Source organism: Chaetodon auriga, chromosome 20, assembly GCF_051107435.1.
Source record: "Chaetodon auriga isolate fChaAug3 chromosome 20, fChaAug3.hap1, whole genome shotgun sequence".
In the NCBI taxonomy this organism is placed as follows: Eukaryota; Metazoa; Chordata; class Actinopteri; order Chaetodontiformes; family Chaetodontidae; genus Chaetodon; species Chaetodon auriga.
In genome coordinates this window covers 11,426,390-11,447,346 of record NC_135093.1, presented here as the reverse complement: position 1 = coordinate 11,447,346, position 20,957 = coordinate 11,426,390, and the positions used below count along the sequence as shown (strand labels likewise).

The window sequence follows — 20,957 nt, the reverse complement described above, 5'->3', positions numbered from 1 at the left end:
GTCCTGTGCCTTCATCATGGATATAAGCATTTTCCAAAGGCAGTGCTGATTTTTGCTAACCGAGGGCTAATACATTAAGCTTCAACTAGCTACCACTTTCATTTCAGCTTTATTAGTCTAACTATACTATAATACACTTTTTTTCCTTACTATAATTTTCAGAGTTTATTAAAGATTGTCAGATTCCCTCTAATTCTTGCTGATGACTAACCTGTGTCGGGGCTTTTGTAATTCTGATTCAGTTTCTTCAAAATCACTGTGAAACATTGAATTGATCTCTTTTTATCCACTCTGAGCACAACTATTTTGCTCATTTTCCCACAATATTACATTCTATTGAGCAGGTCGAAGACCATAACTCTTCTGTATCAGTTAAGAAACATTATAGATCCGATTTGGTTTCACAGATACTTAAAGGTAAAGTTACAGTCATCTGATATGAACATGTAATGTCAGGAAGACAGTCCTTACATTACCTCATGACTCTCAAATATCATGCCGCAGTTACAGTTGACCTCAAAATAATCCATTAACATTATATGACAGGTTTTTTGACTTTAGAAGCTCCAACTGACCGATGCAACAGCCAATGGCTAAAAAATAAAGGTGACAGTTGGAGCTTCTTGGAAATGCTGGCATCAAAATATGTCATATTCTTTAACTTCCAGTCACAAATTTAGCATGTCATCCTTCAGTTTCATGCAAGACTCTGGATTTTCACTGTGTCCTCACTTCAAGACAGATTATGTCAATCACTGTATTGTGGTATCCTGTTCCTGACAGGCTGATGAACTGTGCTAACTGTGACAGTCAGTGCAGAAAGTTACAGTCAGTATGCATCGTTAGGGAGCTTCATTCGTTCGAAGCCTTGAACAAACTGACACACCGTTGATGTCACTTTTTCATTTATTTTAAGTTCATTTCAATGATTTTAAGCAATTTTAATGTCTCTGAAAAAGCATCTCATGACTGTTAATCAGTTGTTCATTCAAGCTGCTATGGAGATTGGTTCACATTAGGTCGCATTGACATTCATACATTTTAAGTCTCAATAGTAGAAATATGTTCAATTATGACACTTTATTGATATGTTTCTATTTTTTCTTCAAAATATAAAAAGATAGATCATGAACATTCCATTGAAATATACTTTATACAGTTCTTGATGAGTTGTTCTTTGTGTTCCAACATTTCAAAAATAAAATCCGGCATAAGTCACAACCAGATACTCCAGTGACCACCTCCTCCCCCCATTCACTCTCCTACTAAGACCGTAGTACAATGGACTAGTACCTAAGTCTGTTTTATACAATTTGATGGCATGTAAAATGAACATACATCTTTCATCTTTGGAATGCTTATGTGAATACATGGAGTTAGTCCGTAATATTAGATGTATGTATATCGATATGACTTTTGTGGTGTTAGTCACATTATTTCTAAATAAAATATTAACTATATTAGAAAAATCTATTCAGTATGATAACATTTCCTAAAACAACTCTGGTCTTAACACTTTGTAAAATAAAATATTTTTAGATTAGCGTGATTGCTAAGTCGCTCTATGGAAAGCCATAAAGCCACTACACATGTGGTTGCAATCATCTGAACTGATGACAGAACATCTGTGTCTCAGGGAGCATACAGTAAGTGTCGATCAGTGGCATTCGTGGTGCAGATTGCATACAATGTCCTCAACTAAAAAAAAAGAAATAAAGAAACAGGCACATAAAGAAATAAAATAGGATATCAGAGTGGATGTGTCCACACAACACCTTCCAAACACCTGGAGAGGACATGTCATAATATTGTCACAACACATAGTAGCCATTAGTTTAACAGTGGCACCTACTTACCATATAAAGCCTCTTTGTTGTTTTTGGTTATGTGAGTGTTACACAGGAAATCTTTAACATTTTCGAACAGATTGCAAACGTGAGAAAATAAAACAGACTTAGCACTCTCAACATTGTAACTCATTCTGTTCAACATGACTAAATCAAATGGCAGTATTATGCAATAGAAAAGGAAAGACATCTTTTTCAGCCTGGTTTTGGCAGAGCAGTCACAATGTGGAGAATGAAGACATGGCGAACTTAACAGTGACAAACAAGAAAAGGAGGGGAAAAAAAAAAGCACTTGGCCAAGAAAGCACAAACAGCTGGATGAAGCACAAAGTTTTTGCAAGTATGCACACCATTGCTAGAAGTTTGCCTCTGAAATATTCATAAACATCTTTGTGACCATCAAAGCCATAGTTGCTTAATGCCTTCCAAAATGGGAACTAAATCGGGAGTTTTAAAAAGATATGGGACCAAAACAAAATCCCATGGACCATTTTTGCAAACAGACAGAAGTTAGAACCTGTAAAACCTTGAATAGTCTATGTAGTCTACATCACACAACTGAGTCTCATTCTGGTGAACCTCCAACTGCAATGTACTGGGAACGGACAGAGGACCATTCAGCTGCTTGAGCCGAGCCCTGGACCAGCAGGGCCTGAAACTCACTTTGAACGCTAAACCAAGGTTGAGGTGCTTGGAGAGCACTCAACAATGAGTTGCTTTTTTTTTTTTTTTCTTTTTTAAGCAAGACATTTTTTTGATATTACATCAATCTCCCCTGGTGGACACTGGTATCTCTCACCCTCTGTTTTCTCACAACACTTAAAGTACTTCACTGACATCATTTTGGAAGCTCTGGGTCTCTTTGATTGGTGCTCACATGACTGTGTGTGCTGTAACGAGCTGCCAACTAGCCAGCTGGATGACGGTAACTCCATGGGTAATGACGGATGCAAAGACCTGACCATCTAAAAAACGAAGATGAGCTACCTCTACACACTCATGCTGACACTGCGAGTGTGAGTAGTTTTCAGTTGCCTCTCGGAGGAAGACGTTTCTGCTCTACGACACGGCACAGTGTTCATAGTTATCAAGACTGGATTCATGACAAACAATGATAGGAGGCTAAGGGGATATGTCAAGACTCTGTTCCCCCCATCGAGAGATTATCAAGTCATAATGCATGCGTTTTTTTACTCATCACTGTGAGGTGTTCACATTATCGTCGTCTATATACTAGAATTTATTATGTTAGAAAGAAAATAGCAAAACACCTACATCCACACACACCACCGACACACCTGAGTCCTTTAAACCACACACAAACTTTGGAATGGCAGTTGGTTCCATGCAAACCTGAAATCTCTCTTGATTGTTCGCCAATGTAGAATATTTCATAGTCTGTTATTGGTCTTTATTGGATAACCTGCACTTGTACTCCCATTTCTCTACCTAGGACTAGCGGAACAGAACTGCTCATCCCAGCAAAATCCTGTCATGGGACATCCAAGGCCTTCACGAATCTCTTTAACACTGAGGCGTTGAAGACACTCTCGAGGTTCTCCGTTTGCCCTGCTACAATCATGTGACAACTCTTATATTATTGCCAAAGGAAAAAAAAAGCAAACGATGGGTACTGATCAAGCAGTCAAAGTTGTGGGATGGAGAGCTGTTGTTGTAGAACTGCTGCTACGGTCGTTGTGCAAATGTTTCAAGGAGGAAAACGTAGACTTTTGACAACAAACATCCTTTGCGCAAATGCTATAGCTTGGCAAAGTCTTGAATGATCGCTGTTGGTTGAATGATTAGAAAATATACGGGTCAATGCATAAAGTAAATCCATGGCAGCGGTCGAAAACACTGGAATGAGGAATGTAGGGCAGTAGTAGCAGAGAGATTTCATCAAACAAAACATAGTTCAGGGTGTACTTTGCAAACATACATGTTTCAATATTCACATTTTTTTTTTACTTTTCAAAACAAAATATAGCTCTTCTCTTTCATTATAATCTTTTTTTAAAACATTAATTGCATATAACATTTTTTTAATTCATTTTATATATACTTTTTTTTGTATCTCTAGCACCCTTGTCTTCAACTAAGGGCTTGCAGAAAAGACAGTCATGCAAAGTAGTCATGCTGGTAAACAAAGTTACAAAAATGCATTATCTTTTTTTTTTTCATTTGTTTATCTCAGCGTCCATTCCTTTGTCGTCCCCATGTCTTTGTAGGCAAGAGTCTGTCATTGCTCATTGTCTCTCAGAGGAAAAAAACAAAACAAAAACATTTTCCCGGTGCTTGTGGGGAAAAAAGCTTTGCCAAAATATTCACTTCCCATCTTTTTTCCAGGACTTTGACTCCATTTCATGACGCCAAATCTTCTATTGACCCTTTCATCTGATTTTTTTTTTTTCTTTCTTCCATTCTGGACCTATTCTGCACCGAAACTTCCTCCGAAGCCATGGATAGTTGATTTCTTTATCAAAATATAGATTTGTTCTCTTTGTACACTTCCACACTTGCTCTTCTCTTGGTCCATTTCTTCTCATTATCCCCTTTGCCTAAGGCTCCCCTGATGGGCCATCCTTATCTTGACATCGACTTGCCTGTGAAGCAGTCGTTGGCAGCATGAGGAACAAGAGAGAGATGGGGCAGTATTCATCTGGGTATTCTTGTGCCTAATTGGCAGTGTTGGCCTTTGTGTTAAGGGGAAGGTTTATCCGATTGGTCCCTTTCAAAATGATAACACATCATCTCCAGCTAATGGATAGCTTTAAGTGACGTAAAAAGTGTTCTTGTGGCAGGAATGTTCTTTTCGTTGTAATGTAACAGGCAGGCTCCATACTGAAGAAAGACTTGTCTCTAGGACTTCTGTTTTGTCTCCTTTCATCAGTCTTTTTGCTCCTCGCACTGTGGCAGTCAGACATGGGAAAAATACTTGTGATATTTGAATGTGCATATAGGGATGGGATGCTAGAGGCAGTTACAGGGCTGAGTTCTTTTAGAGGAATGACTTCGTACCAAACAGAGGCAACGGCCAGTATGAGGGTGAGGACAAACCTCATCCTAAATGGAACAGTTCTCCTTATCTATTGTACATTACAGAAGGTCGTTCAGCAAGTGCATGCTACAGGACCTTTGGTTTCCCACATGGATTTCTGGGCAAGCCCATGGCAGTACATGAGAGATAAAGATAAGTCTTCTTCCACCATTTTCTTAATGTTTCAGGTGAAGCTAAGTGTACAGTAAATGCTATACATGGCCAGTTTGAGCTAATGCTACATGTGCTTCGTTTGGTCAGCTTCATAGTTAGTGCTGTCTCTGATTATCTTAGTACTTGTGATGAGGGCAGTGTTTCAGTCTGATAGAAGTGAATGGAAGACATAAGTTCAGTGGCAAGCATGCTATGCAAGTGCTAAAATTGAATGAGGGACTATAGTATGGGTGTTAAATACTGTGCATTTGTGATTGATTTCATACGCACTGTTTGTATTTAGTGCATCTTTTTTTTTTTTTTTTTTTGGAACATCAAGTGTCTTAATGGGTTAAGACCAATCCTTTGTCTCTCATGTACTCTCTCTATTTTTTTTTTCTTCACTTGACAGGAACCCAAGAGGAAAATGACATCTAAAAGATCCTTTGAATGCATAAATTCCTCTCTCTTTGAACTGTTGATGGATTGAGTCAAGTTATTTCCCAGCCAACAAATGCTACAATATGTTAGCAGAGATGCTACATTGTTCATTCAGTCCTTTGTGAAGACAAGTGTTTATTTTTCGGAAACTTGTGAAGTTGCTCAGTTGTTCAGCACTGTAGATGGTACTGAGTTGGTCATCATACAAGATGGCGAGTATAATGTTGTCAGAGATATGTCATCTGGAATGTGTAATCAGGAGTCCTTTTCTCTCCCAAAGTGTGTCAGTGCAATGCTCAGTCAGTTTGCCGAAAAAAAAAGGGGGAAAAGGTCGGTCAGACAGTTGTCAAAAATGTGGTCGGAGTTCCAAGAGGCTGCTTTGGTAACAACGTGAGGAGCAGACCATAAGATTTTTTAATTCACCATTAACCTCTGGTCTCTCTCTTGTCACCCCAGAGATCTCCTTTAAACTGTCCATCCGCGTCACACCTGTCGCTTACGTGGCTCCCGCCGCAAATTTGTGTTTACCGCTTACTGACTCCTCATTAGAGAGAAGGCGAATGCTAGAAACTTAACACTGTGAAGACAAGAACAGAAAGCCATTAATATTACGTTCACAGAGAATAAACATGCTTTGTAAGAAATTATGTTCAGTGAAACTTGTAACTTACAACATTTCGAGTAAACACTTGTATCTAGATTGGTTTGTAGAAGAAGTGCTCAACGAATACAAACCAATCTTGGTCATAAGTTGAATTTTCTTATCGTATTTGGAATTTGCCAATTACATGGATTTCCATAACACAGTTCAATAGTGTTGTTGACATAACATACAATAGGGAAGTAATCAGGGATTACCATTACCTGTGAACTGCTGGTTAACTGTGCATGTTAGAATGAAGTGCACACATTTAAACTAAAAATATCGAGAACACACACACACAGATTTGGCAGATATTGCTGAGCAACAAAATCAAGAGAATGTGACAATAAAACTGGTGGCTGACAGTATCAGAAAAACAAACAACAGAGTGAATGAGAGAAGCTGCCAGCCAACCGGCCAGCACCAGATATACCAACCATCTTTACAGGAGTGAATCATGTACAGTGCATCACAAAGCCAACAGGACTAGGTGATAAGGAGATGATGACCAGTTATTTACTAGTGTGTGTGTGTGTGTGTGTGTGTGTGTGTGTGTATCTCTGTGTGCAAACATTTCCATTTGAATGATATGTGCACTTCATGGAAAAACACACTGTTGACAGATGGACACATACAAACATACTAAATGTTATTTGTGGAGGTTTTTCACATTAAAAAAAAGGGATTCTTGCACTGTGAATCAAGCAGAATTCAGGAGGCTGAACCTCCAACTCCAAGCAATGCATCATGCAAACACAGGTGCAAATTCAAGAAGATGTTTGCCAGCAACGGTAGGCTGAACATTTTTCATTCTTTGCCTACGGTTATGGTAAACAATTCCTGTATCACACGTGCTGCATCATGCATTCTTTACTGGGAGATTAAACACTTCTGTTGTGGTCTCGCCAACAAACATCAACCCAATACAAACAGTATCCTTTATTGCAGCTCTTCCCGTCTGCTCTTCTTTCACCCTCCTCCTCTGTCAGTCTTGGAGTCTTTGTGCCAGATTTATACATTTCTGTATATACTTTTTTCTGTGTTACGCTTCAGTGCTCATAAAATCGGCCACATGCACACAAGTCTAAAGACATTACCCATTATTTGATACTAACACACCATTGTTTGTTTGGACACAAACCAGACTTTTCCTGTCTTTTCCTGCCTTTGTTCTGGCACCAGTAACATCCTGAAACAGTGCCAAAGCAGCCTCTGTGTTGCTATACACAGCCATTATTTTGGACACTGGTATTGTAAATCAGAACAGCTTACTGTTCAAGATACTCGTACGTCAAAGTGATGATAGTGTCGATTTGTTATATATATCATGCACCATAGTAACAGACATGAAGAAGTTTATCTTCTCACTGCACAATTCAGAGTGGATCAAACAGCATTTCCCCCTCTTGCTCTCACAAATTAAAAGACTGTACTTAGAGATCCACAGCATTTAGTCTTCCTATGCTGACCAAATCCAAAAAGAATAGTGTAACAGTCTCTGCAAGTCTCTTTTTTTCTCAAAGCCAAATCATACATGCCTTTCAGGATAAATTAGTAACAATCACTGAAATATTTACATTTCATGTACATTTATATTCAATTTATATTCGGTAGAATACAAATTGAACAGTGCATTTATCCCATGTAAGACCAGATAAACAAGACCAGGACACAACGCAGACCCGAGAACGCACTCAGAGTGGTGAGTCATTGGTCATTTCAGCTGAATTAATAATAAGAAGCTTTGAAAATAATCAGGTCACGGTACAATAAAACAATAAACCAACATACCTTGTTTCTGAAATACACAGTTGATGTGTGTATATATATCACCTTTCTGATGACATATTAAATCATTCATCTGTTAGATTTGTGCATTAGGAAACTTCCTGCCCCACACTCACAAAGTATACATAGATGTATTCATTTCATATGACTTTAATGTATTCACATGTGTAGATACAGATATGTACATATTCAATAATAACCACTGACCTATTAAGCATTGCTTCAAAGGTTTAGCTAGTTAAATCTAGCTAGTTTGCATGAACTCCTAAATTGACATCAGAGCCTACAGGGGCCTCATAGAGGCACTTACAACATCTGCCTGTTTTGTTTACTTAAACAATGTTTACATCAGAGTGTCCTAGGTGATTTGCATTGGCCACAAATATGAGATTCTTTAAAATCAACAGAACCACAGTTATGACATTCTTCAGATCCAAGTTGACACAATAGAAAAGCAAATATGAACAAATGCACTACTTATGCAATCATTCATGTTCAAATTAAAGCGGTGGTGTGTGAGATTACACGATTGTAGCGTTAAAGAAAAACATTCCACTGCAGAAATACAGTTTAGGACGGACGGACATTTTCCTTTACTGTAACAGAAAATGTACATTCCAAAAGAAGGAGGCATAACAGTAGAATTCAAAGTATCTGCAAACTGTAACATCCACATTGTGGAGTCATTTCAAGGTCATACAGTATGCATGTGCGCTTAGAGGGTTTAAAGAGGTTTTGTGCGCTGATGTGGACTAAGATTAGCTTTGAGGAATGAACTAATGCTAATCAACGTGTGTCATTTTATACTTCTTCATACAATTTTCTGCAAGTTATATCAAGTTAAAAACGTGCTAGCACGGAGTTTCCCTGCTTTCCCTAAGTTCAGGTTGACTTTATCCATTAAGGAGCTGCTGTCAGAAATGCTTGGATTCACTGGAGAAACAAGGCGCTGCATGCTGTTTCAAATATTTTCAGACGACACTAAATTATTGTAATTTTTTTTTTGACATCATAATGGTGAAATGTAACAATACTGAGTATAAGCACGACTATTAGCAACTTCAGTCTGAAAATATGTGCGATGGCCTTCAAAAACCCGTATCAGACGAAGCCAGGCGAGCATTACCTCGGTGCAGTGACTGTATGCTAGGATCTATCCTAAAAGAGACACTTCAACTTTGATAAACCTGCAGTCCGCAACTCATTCAGGCATTCAAGTGATGTCATCTTCAATCAAAGTACTGCATATCTAAGTTCTCAAAGTTTAGGGGTCTGGAAGCACGTTGATTTTTAGACAAAATGGCAATCAAGACCATTGGTTATGACAGTATCAGGACCTGCCACTTTTTTTAAACAAGTACGGAAATATTCTTCCTTTACACCTGCAAAAAATTGTTGGTTCTAAAGCACTTACAGTTTTTTTCTGGTGATTTCAGTCTTAGTACATGTCTGTTGTCAACAAATGTAAGGACAGTTAAATACAACATCGTATCTTCTTCACAAATGTTATTTTAGACAATCAGTGGCACAGAAAAGTCATTCCTCACAATGAAATACACATTACCAGTACAAGTGAAGAAAATAGAAAACTATTACAAAACTTAAACAATTAAAAATGGCAGCCACAACATCAAAAAGTCTGAAGGACCAGTAAGACCACATTGACTTGAAATAAAGACAAAATGGTTTATGTCATCAGGATACGTTCAAGAATCAAACATAACAAAGAGACTGTCTAAGAAGTCTGTGCATTTTTAAGATTAAAAATAGATCTGCATATTTACATATGTGTGTGCACAGCATGTTTTCCAGCATTAAAATAATATTGCATGTTTATTGCATATGTGAACGTGTTACTATTTTTAATTCCTTTTTTTTTTTTTTGCTCAACTTTTAATGTGAGGATGACAATCTGAGGAAGGACCTCAGTTACAACAATAAAAGCTATAAATTGCCTACAAGAGATTGCTTATCTATAATTATTGAGGGAAATGTTGTATCGTCACCACTGTCAACTGTTTTCAGAGATTAGCCAAAAGATTGCACTTATTATTTTTTATTTTTTTATACTGTTTTAGAAGAGGCATAAACATTTAAAACAAAAACAAAAAAAATGATAAACGATATAAAAAAAAAAACATCAAAAGTGAAGAAGAAGCAAAACATATTTAGAAAAGCTGAATGTCCTTTGGGTGGTGGTCTCACATGTCCAGTATATTCATTTGTTGTAATATGGTTTGTGTCTTATGTCTACATGCAAGTTTTAAAGGTTAGTAACTTAACAGTGACTGTTAGTAAAGTGCATTTATTAATTTTTACTATATAATGAATTATGAAGTCATCCATAGATGACTTTACAGGAACATTTTCTTGTACTTAGTTTATTCGTCTTTAAGTAACTTTCTAAATACATTTGATTTTGATTTATTTGAAAAAATGTACGAATACAGGTACATATTTCATTCAGGTAACTGTCCTCATAAGCATTCTTTTCAAAGGTCCACTCAGTCATTTACTATCATCAAATCTAAATGATTAAATTGTGCTCCTTTGCCAACGACTGTCTGGGGAAACACAACGCGGTTAGCATGTAGCTCGGTAGGTCACTCTACTCGTTAGGTCTTCTGCTGCAAAATTGTTAACCATTAAGTTTCAAGTGCTAAAAACGGGCTAAATCTGGTGCATCTGTCTTCATGAGATGGCAAGCGATCGTGTCAGAAAACTAAAGCAAGCATGGATGCTGTAAAAACGAAAACATCTTCAGCTTGCTGCTCATCAGGCGGCTGTAAGGACTTTGAATGCATTAAGTAACGAGCTCACTTCAGCCCATGTACCGCCATCGATCACATGACTTACACATTGTAATGGTCTCCAACTAACCTCGTCCTGCCCATTATGATTGTTCTAACTGCACATACGATGATAATGAGAAGTATATATGAATGTATTAGACGACATGCCTTTTAAAGAAAGTGACTGAATAGACCTTTAAATGTGCACTGGAAGGTAACAATTGCATATATGGGATCCTTAAACAAACTACAATTTTCAAAAGTCGTGTTAGGCTGCACAGTTGAGATAGCTCTTATGGTACAATGCTTTTCATTTATCTCATATCTTTTCCTTTAAGCTAGGTTTTTTTTGTCTTTTTGTTCTTCGACACCGCTTAGCTCTGCTGTGTAAACTACCAACATAAAGTGTCCGAAGAGGTCACAATGGGAAGATACAAAATGAAGTGTTCACACTGAGACTTATAGAAGCCAAATCTGTTTTGTTTTTTTGTTTTTTTTCGAGAGAGAATTACCAAAATGATGTCTACACTGTACATACATCAATATTCACAAAAGACAGAAAGTAGAAACCTATCCAACGTCAATATAATCTATGGATGTATTTTTGTCTTTGGCTAAATGAACTGAAGTATCTTGTTTCATGGTCATTTCTCTGGACAGTGTTGTGAGCTCTGTTTTGTTTGGTCCAGAACATTTAAAAATGGATGCCCATCTATACACTTAATTCTATAATGTAACTGTGCACATGTTTTTGTTATATTTTTTCACCTTTGACACTATTTTATTAACTAACCGATCGATTTTTTTTTTTTTTTTAACATTTCTTCTAATAATTGGAAAACTGTATCTTTAAAGCTAAAATTTGTTTTGACCCCATCAGCTAACCCGATGCATGCATCATAAACCATTAGTTTCACAAGACAAGAGGTCGTTCTTTCTACATTCAAGTTCATTTTATGTTATTGCTATTGTTTTTGCTCGGTGTACAATCCAAATGGAGGCTTCAGGGCCATCAGTCCAGAGCTAATCCACTGCATCTCTTATCATCCAATCATGAACGTCCTTTCTGCTACAAAATGGAGGGGATGGGGGAACGACAGCGGCGCAGTGGTCCTGGGGCCTCATAGGTTTCAAAGGGTGGGCTAGTGATAGGAGCGAGCCGCAGTGATGACCCAGCCATTCCCGATATGTTATTGAGGCTGCGAGATTTCTCGTAGCCCGTTGCTTTAAGAAGAATTTTAACCATCAATCGATTCGTTAGATCAGATTTTGCATTATTGTTTTGATATCGAATGCAAATAAAATAAAAGGGAAATCATAGTTGAAATGTTTGAGCATGTTATGACAAAATTGTCCATATTCAGGTGGTTTATTATGAAGTCAACATGAACATGAGGTTTAAGATGTTATCAGAAGAAATTGTAAAGGAAAAAGAACAAATGAAGGATAAGAGATTGAAAAAGTTACGAAATCATAAAGACATATAAAGGACAGACGAGGACAGACACAGACAAGACAGACAAGACAAGACAAAACAAGAAAATGCGAGTTATGATATGTCTTTTTTTTTTTTTTTTCAAAACAGAAAAGCAAAAGATTCTTAGATATTAAGAAATCCAACACCTACAACAGGCCCATTGAATAAACCACCCAACATTTTATCATGTGAAGCGTAATGTGCAATGTTCAGGTGTTTTAGACAACTATTTGGCCAAAACTACACACTTTTACAAAAATACACAGTAGAAAATACTCAGATATCACTGATACAGGAGTTGACCACGTGAAGTTTTCGGTGAAAAAGCTCAGAAATATACCTCTAATGAAGTTATGTGGAATAATGAATTGCTTTGCATTATGTTTCATAAACAGCCCACTTAGCATTTGCTTTTGTTCCTGTAAACTTCAAATGGCCAACACAGAAATATCCTCCCTGCAACACTCAAAACCACTTCCTATCCCCGGTAATCGCATCCTGTAATGGAGATCAGTCCACATTTTGTTTACAGTGGGAAATGACACACGCCAAGAAAGCATGTTTTATTGAAAAAGTCCACTGGTCAAGTGAAACTGAAGAATAATGCACGGTGCTTGCACCACTGACGGTATGTTACCAAAACCAATAACCAATTTATCCAAGACAACAGCGCATTAGCCTTTGTGTCCTTTCCCGCTGTATTTTTGGTGCGTAACACAGCATGCAGATGTTGAATTCACCTTGTCGGAAGCAACCACTGAGTAGGTAGTACTGTGCTGACGGAGTGTTGTTGCATCAGGTGAAGTGAGAAACACCATTGGTAGGTAGCAGTTAATCTGCCCCAACAATGGCTCATTGGCCCATAATGGGTGGAGTTTTACAGTTTCATGGGAATGCGTTACATTAGCTGAAATTACGGTATATTTTTGTCAAACTCCAACCATCATAAGGCCACAGTCAGACAACAAAGAACACCCATTGGTACAGCAGAACGCCCTTTGTGCCTTCCTGTTAAAATGGGAAAATACGGCAAAACTCCACCACTCTGTGTTACGCATCATTCGAGCTGACCATAAATAAAAGTCCTCTTTTATTCTGACTCGCTCAGGCACATTAGTCGGATGGCAACTCAGTAAAATATTGATGATGCATTTTCGCTGGGTTTCTGAGGCTACATCCCCCCACAAAGATTTATGGGAAGTTGTCTGGCCAATCCATTGTGCTGCTTCATTCTCAAGTTCAGTTCCAAAAGTATTTTGTTCATGCCAAATGTATCAAGACAAATTGTCAGGTTGCATCAAATGGAAGCCATATTTGTGATGTTTGCTGAGTTGAGGGGCAACAACAGGAGGAACTAAGGGTGAGGAAAACCTCTTTTACTGTAGAACTACAGCAATGCCAACAACTCAATGCTGACAAAAAAAAAACTCTTAAAGCAAGAGATGGATATTGTGAATTTTACCCTTAAGATATTATAAAATCTGACTATTTTTAAAACATGATGGGCCATTCAATATATCCTCATGAGGTATTTACCTCGCTGTATAGTAGTTTTCAGTGTCAGTGGTGGGTTCCGCCGTTTCAATGCTGGATTCACGAGAGATTCACAGGAAATGATGTATGCATGTAATCCATATTAATTTTATCTAATTTATATGAACCTCACTGTAAAGTATTTGCTCTCTAAGACTGTGTCAGAGCCACATTAAGATTCTGATTATGCAAACTGAACATGCAACTGCTGCTGCTTCTACTGAAAAGCATTAGCGCCGACTGCGATCCATTTAGCAAAAATGTGTCTACAAAGCAATACGGCCGTTATTATCCACAGGCTGCACACCTCCAACTTTTCATCAGGGTTACCACAGGTGTCACCCAGGACTAAAATCTTAAAGAAATGTAACTTATCTAAATTACTTGTTATTGAATGTGCAGCTGTTATAAAGCAAAATGCTAACATGTAATATAATTACTTTCAATAGTTTGAGTTCTAGACCTTTAATGAAACAGACAGTTTTAATGATTTGTTTCAGCTGTTGAAACCAAATAAATGTAAAATTACTAGTATTGTACATTGGTTCAGCTGCTACAGTAATGTCCCAACAGCTCATGCTAGAGTATTTTATTCAGCAGAGGTTATGCCATAACTTATTATTAAGTTAAATGTGCTGCTTTGCTCGGGTGCTATCTTTGATTAACAATGACAAATGTCCTATAGATATTCACAATGGCAGTTCAAAGGAATAATGTTGGGAAGCCCATAAATGAAGTTACTATAAAATGCTTTGATTCCACTAAGAATTTCTTTTGGCTCTATTCAATTTGGATCAATACTAATTATGTTCCATATACAGTATGATCTGAAGATCTTTACTATCTTTACTGATGGCTCTGTTGCTTTGAGCAAATGTCTTTCATTTGGCTCTTTTCAGTCTGAAATCAGAGGATTTAAAACACTTGTCAAGTGCAATGTGAGTAAAATATGATTAAGAGAACAAAAGAATTCCCATCTGTTGATTAGATGAAGGTGAAACTGATGAAGAAAAATGTAGAAAGGGCAGTAATGTGATTGTGATGGTTTTCAGATAAACGCAAAGCTGCGTTTCCAATCAAAGTACCTGAAACTTTAAGTCCCAGGAACGACTTTTTAAGGAACTAAAAGGCTCCTTCAGCCCACTGTTGTCTGCATTTCCATCGTAGTCTAAACACCCATGAATATTAGGTCAATTAGTCTGCTGACATTACGAAAAGTGACGGCTATTTTTACACATCATATTTACAGTAAGGCTTGGATTTAGTTGTTGATAGGTCATATGCTCTCTTCTGCAATGTGAAAAAACAAACTGTTTGCAGCCACAGATTTTAAAAATGGTGGCTGAAAAAAAAAAAAAAAAAATGCTGCGAGTACTTGACCTATCAGAAATGTCTGTTCTGACACTGGTCCCTGCAGTGGAAACACACTGAGCTCCTCCAGGGGCTCCAGGTCCCTGGGGAAAGTTCCTACGATGGAAATGCAGCTCAAGTGATCAATTTGGCTGCTTGCTTTGCAGCCAAAAGCTGATTGGTACATTAGTTTGCTACTGCTGATGTATACTGCTTGGTAACATCCAAAATAAGGATAGGTTTCAGAAATGACAATAGAAATGCCTATAAAGTTAATCATGTCTCAGCCACTGCAGTCTGTCACGGTCTGCTAGCTACCTCACTGTGCTAAGTAGCGTATTTACAACATCAACAGGGGTTTTGTGCTCTGGGATTGTCTATCAGGGGAAATGGTGAGTCTGGCTGTCACTGTAGTCAGTGATGACATAATTCCTTGACAAAGTCACACTTAATTTGCACTGTGGAGGGAGCGCGTACCTACCTACAGTCAGACTTTAGTTACACTTGCACTGCAGTGGCGGCCTGAGGATGGGATGGAGAATGAGTGTTAATCACATAAGGAGGAGGTTATGGAGAAGGGAGACACAGAGGAACAGAGAGGAAGAACTGCAAATATTCTTACCAGAGGGTTTACCAAGGAAATAATTATGTAAAGCAAAACAGATTGGACTGAATTAATGGACTTAACCACTCTTGTATGTATGTATGCATGTAAAAGGCGGAGACCTACTTGACCGCCTCTATTATTTCCTATAATTTTGCGTTTGGATACCCAAGATCTGCTGACTGTTCGGATGCTTTTCTTGGCATGGCCACATACTGTATCATCCTTACATGTGATCAATTGCCTGTTAAAGATGGTATGATCTCCTGTTACCCATAATTAGATGTATGGATCGCTTCATGACCATTACTGAAGCCACAATGTGTCCACACAGTACCTGAGATGTCTTTTGGGGAAACTAGATGACATGAAACTGTATCTCGCATCCTCATGTTAGCTCAATGTAGGTCACATAGACCTATATGCGTCAGTTGTTATAATTAAAGCCCAAAGGCATTTAATATTTTATATATATACTTCTCATATATAAACATAAATATTTATACATACATACTGTACAGATGATGTATTGTTTCTTTTATAAGGTAAAAATCTGGCTCAGACAAAAGGATATTTGCAGAGTTGTGATGAGGTAAAATAGTAGGAAACACAGTGATATTATCACACACACCAGACCATGCACAACAATGTAGAACAAGTTTTACACACTGTTTGTGACTACAAGAGAAGAATGACAGACAGGAGGACACTGACAAGTGTTACCACACACAACCCATTTTCACACGAATTACTTTAGAGAAGAAAGATTTTAGGGGTTACATGTTTTATTTGGTTGGAGCCTGTTGTACTGAGCCACTTCAGATAAATAATATTGGGTGAGATCAGATACGTTTTGGTGGCCAGGAAGTGAATATTATAAAAACCTTTGGTCTTGTAATTCAAGAGACAATCTATCCTAATCAATATGATAATTATGAAGAGGGTTATTATAAATTGTGGTCAGGGAATGAATCCACCCTGTGAAATCTAAAAAGAAAAACAGCTTAAAACAGCTTGTTTATAAATAGATGTATACGTATATGTATATGCATAATGTATTTGTTAAACCTAAAAATTGTATTAAATAGCAATGCAGAATTTCGGTTTAAGAGTGGTGAAAGTTTTTCTGCTTTTGGGCCAAAAATATATTAAAATTGTTCATATTGTGGGTTTGGTTATACCTCATAATAAATAATGAGCTTTTTTGTCAAAAAAAAGTCCTTGAGAATGTCCTGAACAAGCGAGATTTGTGCCATTTTTATGTTGATTAATTTCACTGTTTTGTGGCCAATTTCCTTACTTATTCCAATTAATAGATAGACAGATAGGTGATGGTCAAACACAAAGGAGAACACAGGAAGAACACAGGGGAAGCCGAAACTTCAAACCACAAAACACAGCTGTACAAAACTCAAAGACATTAAGAAAAAAACAAAGCATAACCACAGACAACAGCAAAACATGTGAATTCAAAATAAATCCAACTTAATCCTACAATCATACTACAACACATGAACACAAGTCCGTACAAAATCAGTACATAATACTCCACAAATGAAACACCATGTTAGAAACACAGCACATAAATAAGCACAAAAACCCAAGAAATAACAGAAAAAAAAGAAAACAATCGTACATACAGTGAAGAACTGAAAGGAGAGAGAGAGAGAGAGAGAGAGAGAGAGAGAGAGAGAGAGAGAGAGAGAGAGACGGTAACAAACGAGACCCTTGACAGTCCAGAGGAGTGATTGGGAGTGGACAATCAAAGGGGTGATTGGCCGTTTGACCTTGGTGAGACATGCATATTGCGGGAATCATAGGAAGTTGAATGGCCAACAATCAAAGAGAAGAAACCAACAAGCTAATAAAAGAAGTTGGCAAAGACATCTTATGCGTGTAACTACGAAATTAATCACAATTGAAGCACACAAGAATGAGTTTTAGACAGCATGAGAATCCCTCTTTAAAAACAAGAAGGAGCAGGTTCATTATCAGCACAGAACAGGGACAGTAACTGACATGAAGCCAGTAGTTTTTTTTGATCATTTTCTTCATATTTAGTACCGTTTGTCTTCTCCTAAATCACAGATGTTTCTGAGTGATTGTTAGGCTGCCATCTGTTCATTGTGTGAGAGGTGAAGTACACCCTGGATAGGTAATACGTCTTTAACAGAGCTATCAAAAGCTCAGAATCAGCTTCCAGAGATGGCAAGAAGCACAATTTCTCTGGTATTAACTGTAATCTCTTTCTCCGGTGCACGACTGAACATATTAATTAATCAGGAAACAAGGACCATTATAGATCCCCAACCTCAATGTATGAATTACAGTGTACAACTTTTCCTGTAAGACTCCCAAACCCTGAAGCGTCACCCGAGCGACTCCAGCACGTCTTTTCTTCAATGGACTCCTGATTTGCTTTAAAGAGGGATTTTTATAGCACCTAAATTGCAGTTTAAACATAAGAACCATTGAAACTAAAGCAATGTCAGGGACCTGTAAGTGAAGGGCTTGGACAGCTGAAGGTTTGCTTACCTTAGACAGCATGTAGCCACTTTTCAATCAAATCTGTCAGAGCGATTGTATGTCTACTTGCTCAGTAAGTGTTTCGGCCCCTGAGTGCAGATTATAATCCTTTTGATTTCTATCCAGGTCTCCACAGCACAAATACAAAAGGTCCTGAACTTTGGACTACACTAGGCACTGAAAGCACAGATACATGGTCTAGGGAGTAGTATTTCAGATCCATTACACGCTCACAACACAGTATTTTGTAAATAAGTACTGTGATAACTGGTCTTTTTTTTTTTTTTTTTTTTTTGGTTACAAACCTGAAGACACTGTACAATCACAGTTTAAAATGTTAACTTGTTTTCAGCGTGCCATGTTTCAAGAGGTACTATCCCTTGACCCAGATGGCTCCGCTGACCCCAGTGACCTTGGTGCTTGGAAAGATTATCATTGCACATCACTGCGCTCAGTGTCACAACTGAAGCTGTCAAGGCTGTCCAATTGATTTTACATGAAATACAGCATATGCAAATGTAAGTATGCACCTCTCTGGAAGCATGGAATTTATGCTCGCACAGAAGGAATAAGTGTAGTTCAGTTAATGGTTGAGGACCAAACCTGTGCATGACTACATGTGCATACATAAATATAGAAACATATGTGTATATATACATATACACAACTGTAAACAATTGTGGATTTTTCAAAGCATAACCTTTCTAAATTGCAGTGTGTGCTGTTGTTTGCCAAGGTGGAGGCCCGTGGGGTAGGGAGTAAGACGGATAACCACAGTTGAAGGGAAAAAGAAAATTAAGCCACACACGACAGCACAAACACAACACTCAGACGGCATTGAGAGGACAGAGACACAGTGTAATACACGTAAGAATGAAAAAGCCCACATACACACGCGTGATATGACACAACCTGAAGAGAGAGACAACAACAACACAGAGGCACATCAGACAACAACGTGACCCACTGTTCCCGTTCAATCTTCTGTAGTGTATGTTTTATTAGTTACTGACACAGGACACGACAACTGGGTTATTTTCACTTGAGCTGCTGGATGTATTTGCACACGTGCACGCCCACACAGACGCGCTCTTGCACTCATGAGTGTATGCAAGTTTTAAACTCTCACACAGACACATACACACAAGTATACACATATTTGTGCACACTAGTTGTTATGGGTGTATATCACAGTGCAATCCCATTTTCTTTCCAAATATATATATATATTTTTTACATCTTGTACATGAGTTCAGAAAATTGTAATGAAGCAAATTTGTATGCAGGTAAGATATTGGGCTGAGGTTAGGTTTCATTGTATAAAATACCTCACAAATTAGATGGTCAGCCCTAAAATGCTATTTGCCACCCAAACCTTAATATTCAGATTTAGGCACTACCTAACCTTAGCTCAACTGTTTGCATCAGTCTCTTTATGTAATACTTAAAATTGACAGCACACTTTCCACATGTTCAGGCACAGAGAGGACTCCTCACGGGCGACACTTCAAACTCCACTGAACATGTAGACACAACACTGTGGAAATGGTGGTGTATCTGTGATTTGAAGTCATGCATAAAGTGCGTCTGTGTGAAAGTGAGTGCCGGTGTAGTTGTATTGGTTTGTGCAACTGCAAAACATGCTATGTCATGGAGAGCCAGATCAAAATTTGTGTGTGCTTTCAGTCAAAAGCTGACTATGGGCTCCATTATTTTGAACTTTTGTCAGTGTTACCTCTGTTCTATGGTTTGATCCAGGAGGAGGTGGAGTTTGCATTGAGGTCCTGCTGTAACAGAGACCCCTCCATCTTATACCAATCCTCAGTCAGAGGGGAGTCTGGGCTGGGTGCCAGGGCTGCTGCCTCTAGTTTGTTGTCAACAGGGGGTTTTGAAAGTTTGGAGGGAGTGTAAGGGAGTGTTTTGGTGCAGGTTGGTGGCAGTGGTGGTAGTTGGATTGCAGTAGTAAATGAATCAAGGTGATAGGTTTTCATGAGCACGAAGATAATGCACATGGGGTAAAAAAAAAAAAAAAAAAAAATGGGAGGGGAGGTTACGGTGTAGCACAAAGGAAAAGAATTGGGAAATGAGGGCATTGGTTTTAAAGATGGGGCAGAGGACAAAGGGGGTTGGGAGGGAAAATGTAAGGCAGGTTAGAGAGGGAAAGTCATTACGGGGGGGGGGGGGCAGGGGGGCAGGGCAAAATAAAAAGGAGGATGCAAGGCAAGAGAGAGAGAAACAGAGAGGGAGAAACAGAAGTGACGAGAAGTAAATTAATGCATGGTCAACTGTCTGAGTCCAGAAGACAGAGAAAGACAGAGATCATTTATGAGCATGAATGAATGAATGTGACATCATGGGACACAGAACGAAATTCACAGACACCGTGGAAAGATGGAAGACGAAGAGAAAGAAAATGGAGAGAGAGGAAGAGGGACAAAAAATCTTGTCTGACAGAGGAAATAAAAATACGATACCAAGCGGTGATGGAAACAGAGAGAACATGAACGTGAAGAGGTGGAAACAAAGAGAGCAGAGCAGAAGAGCTAAGTGTATATGCACGTGTTGCATGACTGGATATGTGTGTATGCTTTGCTGCTAGCTGAGTAGTTGAGGTTTCCAAAGTCAGTTTCATGTTTGCTCTCTCATCCGACCCACCTTTCCTAAACGTTTGGACCGGATCTAATACATAGTTGCCTATGTGTACTAATCTGCATCGGCTGCACACTGAACATATTTCGTATATATGTTGTAAGTCTGTCATACCTG

The 20,957-nt window shown here is 38.2% G+C and overlaps 1 protein-coding gene across 7 annotated transcripts in view; it reads right to left on the bottom strand.

Moving 5' to 3' along the window:
- Positions 1-888: 888 nt before the first annotated feature.
- The window catches only part of LOC143338564 (voltage-gated potassium channel KCNC1-like), a 52,039-nt gene continuing 31,970 nt past the window's right edge, over positions 889-20,957 (bottom strand). For 2 of the 7 annotated variants that reach the window (XM_076759020.1, XM_076759024.1), the window contains exon 5: positions 889-6,055. In XM_076759020.1, the coding sequence (XP_076615135.1) occupies positions 6,042-6,055 (14 nt within the window). In that variant the 3' untranslated portion in view covers positions 889-6,041. Of the gene's footprint in view, positions 20,056-20,957 lie in introns of all 7 variants that reach the window. The other 5 variants (XM_076759018.1, XM_076759022.1, XM_076759023.1 and 2 more) reach the window with 5 other exon arrangements.